The sequence below is a fragment of the Triticum dicoccoides genome, chromosome 4B (assembly GCF_002162155.2).
Source record: "Triticum dicoccoides isolate Atlit2015 ecotype Zavitan chromosome 4B, WEW_v2.0, whole genome shotgun sequence".
In the NCBI taxonomy this organism is placed as follows: Eukaryota; Viridiplantae; Streptophyta; class Magnoliopsida; order Poales; family Poaceae; genus Triticum; species Triticum dicoccoides.
Window position 1 is genome coordinate 404,477,983 of NC_041387.1, and position 6,438 is coordinate 404,484,420.

General features: G+C 54.4%; 1 protein-coding gene across 4 annotated transcripts; it reads right to left on the reverse strand.

Annotated features, from left to right (window-relative positions):
• Positions 1–2,872: 2,872 nt before the first annotated feature.
• Positions 2,873–5,705, reverse strand: LOC119296359 (calmodulin-binding protein 60 D-like). Of its 4 annotated transcripts, none has more exons than XM_037574757.1 (8): positions 5,524–5,705; positions 5,353–5,431; positions 5,217–5,269; positions 4,330–4,817; positions 4,084–4,244; positions 3,805–4,002; positions 3,547–3,700; positions 2,873–3,448 (listed from the first exon to the last, which is right to left on the reverse strand). In XM_037574757.1, exons 1-8 carry the CDS (start codon positions 5,625–5,627, stop codon positions 3,219–3,221), a joined length of 1,467 nt encoding a protein of 488 aa, XP_037430654.1. In that variant the 5' UTR covers positions 5,628–5,705; the 3' UTR covers positions 2,873–3,218. The 4 variants fall into 4 exon arrangements, with proteins under 4 accessions (XP_037430654.1, XP_037430653.1, XP_037430652.1 ...); XM_037574756.1 differs by having other exon boundaries at positions 3,550–3,700; positions 5,353–5,434; XM_037574755.1 differs by having other exon boundaries at positions 5,353–5,434.
• Between the last annotated feature and the right edge of the window lie 733 nt (positions 5,706–6,438).

Consider the following 6,438-nt stretch of genomic DNA (forward strand, 5'->3'; position numbering starts at 1 on the left):
CTTCCAGCTCGGACGCCGGCTTCGTGCCGCTCTGCGGCTGCATCGATCAGCTGTTGGATGCGTCTGGTCATGTACGGGAGCTCGTCGGCCCCCAGTCCATTTAGCTCGTCTACGATCGACTGGGCGGCGCATAGATTCTCGAGGGGAGTGGCGTAGACTGGGCGGTCCGCTCCCAGCATGCTGGCGATGGCCGCGCCGCGCTTCTTGACGACGCCGACTCGGCTTGGCCCTTCTGGAGGCGGCGTGCCGAAGGCAGCGCGGTCGACTTCGTGCTGGTGGGCTTCTGTGAGACATCTCATGGAGGCAATCCTCTGGCCCTCCGCAAGGAGGGCAAGGCGGCGTGCCACCAGCGTCTCAGCGTCAGCGTCCGCCAGGATGGGGGCGGACAGATCGTGCAGCGTAGCCTGCAGGGCGTCGCGGGCGTTCTCGTCGGAGGTGACGCCGTGGCTGATGACCAGCACTTCGGTGACGGTGCTGCCGCCACTGTCGGCTCGAGGAAGAGGGTCGTCGACGATGATCACGTTGGTGGGAAAGGCATCGAGCGATGCCGTGTCGGAGTCGACAAGCATCGGGTCGGTGGAGCCGACCGACTCCAAGTCCGCGGTAGGCTCGCCGGAGACGTGGAGTTGGTCGAGGAGGATGACGAGGCGGTTCTCGGGGCAGCTTGTGCCCGCGTCGGACGCGGGCTCGTCTGAGATGCGAGTCTCACCAAGAAGTTCGGCAAGGCAGCTCGCCGCGCAGGCGTCATCGACGCTTTGCAGCGCGTCGGGGCAAGCGCCATCGGGCGTGCCGGGCTTGCTACGCTCACTGGGGAGGAAAAGGGTTCCCGTTCAGAGCAGGTCTCCGGACGACGGTGCACCTAGCCCCACGGTGGGCGCCAAATGTCGGGTGGTAGGTGCGACATATGCCAACGGATGGCTTATCATTGTTGGAGCCAGTAAGACATTGTCGGTGCCTGGAAACGGGATAAGGCGAAGACATGCACGCCGGCGGATCTTACCCAGGTTGGGGGCTCTCCTTGGAGATAATACCCCTACTCCTGCTTTGCGGGGTCTCCGCATGATCACTAGATCGATAAGACGCTACAAGAGGCTCCTTGAGATGTTCGGTGGGAGGAGGAAGAAGGGCAAGGCTAGCTCTCTCCTCTCCTTATGGTGGTGTCTAGAACTCTATGAGATCAACCCTTTGCATGGGTTTCCCCGGGGGTTTATATAGGCCTACACCCCGGGGGTACAATGGTAATCCGGTTGGTCGTGGGTCCAGGCCATCAGCGTCTGCATCCACCGGCTTCTCCGCCGGCTACTTGGGCCCGCCGACTGGTGGATCCCGCCGGCTGCCGGCCCATTGGTCGATAGGCCGGCCCCACCGCTTGGGGGGGGGGGTCTTGTCGGGGCGGGTTACTGTTGCCTCGCCTCTGATGACGAGGGCTTTGTCGAGGTAAGCATGGCTATAGTGCCGCCGCCTTGCGGGCTCTCACTGTAGCCTTACCTCGTCTTGTCCGCTTAATGGTGCGCGCGCCCCGAGGAGGGGAGCAAGCCGGCTATAGGAAGCCGGCCCGGCCTCAGGCCGGTTGGGGGAGGTCAGGCCGCCTTCGGATGTCTCTCTGCCCGAAGGGGCCCGCCGCCTGCGGGCCGTACTGGCGACCCGTCGTGGATGGCGTCATAGTCCGCATGGCAACAGTGCCTCGCCGGACAGGAGATGGTCGCCCTGTACGGCGTACTGTAGCAATGCGTGTTCCGGGATTCGGGGGTGACAGGGGCCACTTTAGCCACGCCCTGTCCCGTCACCGTTATGGAGGGTGGACTTTTAGGGCGCGGCCCACGGCCGTCTGCCAGGGGCCGGCTTCTTGGAGTCGGTCCTTCAGGGGCCGGCTTCTTGGAGTCGGTCCTTCAGGGTCTGGCTTCTTGGAGTCGGCCCTATCCGGGCGTCCTCCAAAGGCTCTTTATGGCCGGGCCGCCTTCCGCCAGCCGGCCCATGTGATAGCCGGCCGGAAGAAGGCGGCCCCGTGTCCTGGTTGCTTCAGGGCTCGGTCGGCCCATTGTTTTTTCTGAGGGCCAAAGGGAGCCGGTAAGGCTATCCGTGGTCATTTACTCCGACACCTATTTTTCTCCAAAGACTTATTATGTCAATTTACATTCCGTGCTTACTTTGAAGGCGGCCGAGCAAACCCGGACCCCCATGAGTTATATTGGGTTGGCCATGTAGGACGGTCCTTGAGGTTTGGTCTTTTTTGTCTACCTTTTATTCCATGTTTTACTTACCTGTTTATTTTATATTATTTTATTTTTATTTTACAAAATTCATGAATGTTTTTCAGTTTTGGGAACATAATTAATTGTGAACATATTTTAAAAATCCATGATTTTTTAATTTTGAAAACATTTTAAAAAATATGTGAACATTTTTTAAAATTTGTGACTATTATTAAAAATCATGAACAATTATAAAACTCGTGAACATTTTTTTGAAATTCGGGAATATTTTTTCGTAATGATGAAGAATTTTTAAATTTATGAACATTATTTAAATTCAAGAGTGTTTTTAAAATTGTGGATATTTTTGGAAATTCACAAAAAATACATTAATATTTTTTTTTGAAAAATGCTTTAATGGGATGTGGGTTCCGATACTGTCATGCGGGACTGATGACCCTACGAGACCCTTACATGTAGGGTCCACTTCGAGGAAATTTTTTTGGAGCTCTCCTATGCCTCTACTGCTAGGGAGCTTAACTGTAAGGATTACCCGGGGCACGTGGACGAGAGCAAAGCTACGAGGCGCCGTACGCTAAAAGCATGTATGGGCACGTCTGTTGTGGTCGTTTCCAAGAAAGATTTCAGGTTTATACTTCATTTAAGTGTCCTCCGTACGCTGAGAAAGTTCACAAGTTTATTTCATTTCACTGTCCTTTGTGTACAGAGAAAGGTTACAACTCACAAGTGAGCCTTGGGAAAAATTGACACACAACCGAATAAAGTCTAAGCAGCAAGCACCTTTTACACACAGGAGATCGAGGCTCCTAGCATGGAGAAAATCCAGATTAGTGCTTTTGTAATATCACATTTTACAAGACCCCATGTCCTACAAATCCTATCACGCTACCTACTTTTATTGCCTTCTCTGCATGCATCACCCCAACCCACGAAACAAGAACGACCTGTGAGTACGTGTTAGCACTTAGCAGACAGTTAGTCACAGCGAGGCAGTGCATGCATGGATCACAACCTCGCCCCGGTGCTGGAGAGCAGCAGCCCGCACGGCTGAGACTGCCCACTGAACTGCAGCATGTCGAAAGGGTCCCTCGTCGCGTCGAAGCCATTGGTGATCCAGGGCTCGCTATGGTGGTGCCGGTGGTGCTGGTGCAGAACATCCTCCAGGCCCAGGGCGGCATCGTGGAGGTGCAGCTGGTGCAGCAGCCCATGGTCCTGTGGCTGTGGGTTCGCCTCGCCTGATCAGACACAAGAAACAAAAGTAAGAGTGAGATGATGGGAGGCTACGGCCTTAGGACGGAACCAACCAACAAACACCTGGTGGGAGAACACTGACCACCTTGAGGAGGAAGGCCCGGGATCTGCGTGCTCGCTGGACCCGGCGGCGCCGGCGCTGTCGGCGACTGGTCGGCGCACTGCGACTGCACCTTGAATTCCACGATACGGCCGGGGAACTTGTAGGCATCTTGCTGCAACTTCACCACCAGCGCCTGCATGCAACGCGACGCTGTTATGTTTACGAACGATCCACGCATTGTTCTTGAGACAGAGACGTCTCTGTCCGAAACGAAGTGTTTTCAGATGTTTTAACCACCTTCTGCGTCGCGGTGAGGGCGTTCAAGGAGAAGCAGTTGCTCCCAACCACCACCCCGATGATTTCATGGATGCAGTTGAAGAGCAGGATGATCCCGTGCCCGCTGCAGTAGGAGTAGAGCTTGTCGTCCAGGACGCACTCCCGGGCATGCTCCACGGTTGACTCCCACATTTTGTTCGACATCCCACTGCCGAGCAACTGAAAATGGCACACGTGATGAGAATATATAGTTTGTAGAGTACGTGGAACTCTGTAGAAAGAGGCAGGGCAGGTTCTTACGCCGCGCAGTCCATATTGATCCATCACCAAGTTCCTGAGGAAGTCCTGAACGGTGTGTATGCCAAAGTCAGCGAGCTTCTTGTGGAAAACACCGTCTTTCCCAATCTTCTCCAAACGCCATACGTCGTCAGCCAACGCGGGAGGGTGATGCTTCTTGTAAACTGAAAAATAAAAATTCAACCAGTCAGTTAGACTACAAGGAAAAAAAAACATTGCGTTTGGTGAAAATATGTAATAATCACAAACCTTCACCACGGTGATCCTTCACCAGGAAGGGGTTGCTGACAGCCTCCTGCACCCTCTCTTCGATGGAGCTGGCGCGAGACATCCTCGCGCCGAGCCTAAACTTCCTGCTTCTGATCCAGCTGGAGTTGTCCGTGAAGGAGATGTCCCGGACAGAGGCCACGCCTTTCTCGAGCACAATGACCACCTCACCGGACAGCAGTGGCCTCTTGCCTTCTCTCTCGAAGACTATGCTCTCGCTGAACTCCTTCTCGGTGTGCTCAAGGCGCTCGTCGGCGTTGAAGTCGCCATCAAGGACGAGGAGCTCCATCTTCATGGAGGACAAGGGGCCTGAGGTGATCAGCTGGTTGTTGACGGCGTCAGTGAGAACAATTCGAAGTGGCTGCTTGTTCTCTGCTTCCACCCTGTTGCCCGTGAAAAGGGTCTGAGGCAGGTTGCCCTGGAACTGCAGCTTGTATCTTTTACTGCTCGTCTTTAACTGAAGCGGAATCCTGAGTAATGCAGAGCAGAAATTTAGTCAGTAAAACAGGAAGGAACCTATAAGTTAACACTTTCGGCCAAAGTAGAATTAGCAGCCCTATAAAGTTTAAAAAGGAACTACCGCTACTGCACTGCCTAATGTTAGTAACAACCATATGCTGGCAATTTAAAGGGTTTTCAACAGCATTACGAGCAGTATATTCAGGTCCATATTGTTTGTCGCGACTTCAAAATCGCAAATTCAGGCAGTGAAAAGGTCTTCAGAGTTATATCTGCTCCATATTATTGTTGCTACGCTAGTAGTGTTTCAGTAGTAACCTTGTATAGCATGTTAATGAAGCATGTAACTGCACACAGAACATTGAATCACTAAACACAGTTATTATTTGGAGTAGTATTTAGGCGCTAACCTGTGCGCCGAATCGATGTGGCGGATAAGAACATTGTGCACTTCTTCCTGCACCTGAATTCGCAGCAGAGTCAGCACATTACTACCGAAGAAGCGAGTTCTGCAGAGTAAACAAACATGAAGAGAAATGTGCTTACAACTCTGCGCAGAAACGGCTCCAGCTTGGGCAGATGCTTCTGCATGTACTGCGCGCCAATGGCCTCCTGCATCGAGCTACTGCTGCACAGAGCAAAAGGTACCAAGCATCGTCAGAACCAAGCAAACTCAAAGCCTGACACCATTCTGTGGAGAACCAATAATGCACTCACTTGAGAAGCGTTCGCCGGCGCTTGGCGTCCGGGGAGGCGAGCTCCTCCTCGTCGCCGTCCACCACCTCCTCCTCCACGATGTCCAGGACCCTCTTCAAATCCATCACGGACTTGACTTGCCTAAGCTCACTTCACTAGCTAGCTTCACCTGAGGTGAGTGAGGTGCGTGGGCGGCGTAGGAGTCTGAGCTGGCTGTGCAAGTGATGACCACGTACGTACGTGGGCTATAAATAGCGGCGGCAATGAGCAGAGGAAGCAGCGCCGAAGCTTCTCTCCCCCTCCCCACAGGGTGGTGGCGGGTCGGTCTCGTCAAGGACACGCTCCCCTCGCCGGCAAGCCAAAAGACCGTAAAGCCTCATCAGAATCCCTAGAAATGCCAAGATTCGGCTCGGGCACGCCCACCCACCCGGGGCTTTGGGCCTTTTCCTCCTCGCCCCTCCTCCCTCCCCTCCTCTCTTTCAGTGCCCGTCGACAAAAAGGGCGCGGAATTTTGTCAGAAAGCGGCAAAGCGGCGAGGCGAGCCGTGCATGCATGGAGATCATGGAGATGATGATGGTGGTGGAGCTGGAGATGGGCTAGCGCTCGCCCGGCGCGTGCATCGAGAGGCGTGCCGGCGTACGTACGTGGTGGTGGTGGTGGTGGTGGCCGGTGCATGGCTGGATATCGATCGGAGAAGCTTCCGGGAAGCAGGCGGAGCTCTAGCATGGCGATGGGAGAGGCGGGGCGCGTAGGCTTTCGGGGACGAAAGATGGGTACAAAGGCCAGCTTTCCGCCGGGAGGGGGGAGCTGCTGCCCTTCTCTCGGGTGCTCGCCTGCTCGGACGGGGAAGAAAGGAGGAGCAAAGCAGAGCTAGGAGAACAAAGCGAAGAATTTATTCTCCTCCAAGCTCATGCTCCTGCTTTGCGTTGCGTTCGT

Coding starts and splice junctions, on each gene's coding strand:
- LOC119296359 (XM_037574755.1), bottom strand. CDS start 5,627: ATGGATTTGAAGAGGGTCCTGGACATCGTGGAGGAGGAGGTGGTGGAC. Junction 5,270..5,352: donor AGCCGTTTCTGCGCAGAGTT/GTAAGCACATTT, acceptor CTGCGAATTCAG/GTGCAGGAAGAAGTGCACAA. Junction 3,449..3,546: donor GGGCCTTCCTCCTCAAGGTG/GTCAGTGTTCTC, acceptor GTGTCTGATCAG/GCGAGGCGAACCCACAGCCA.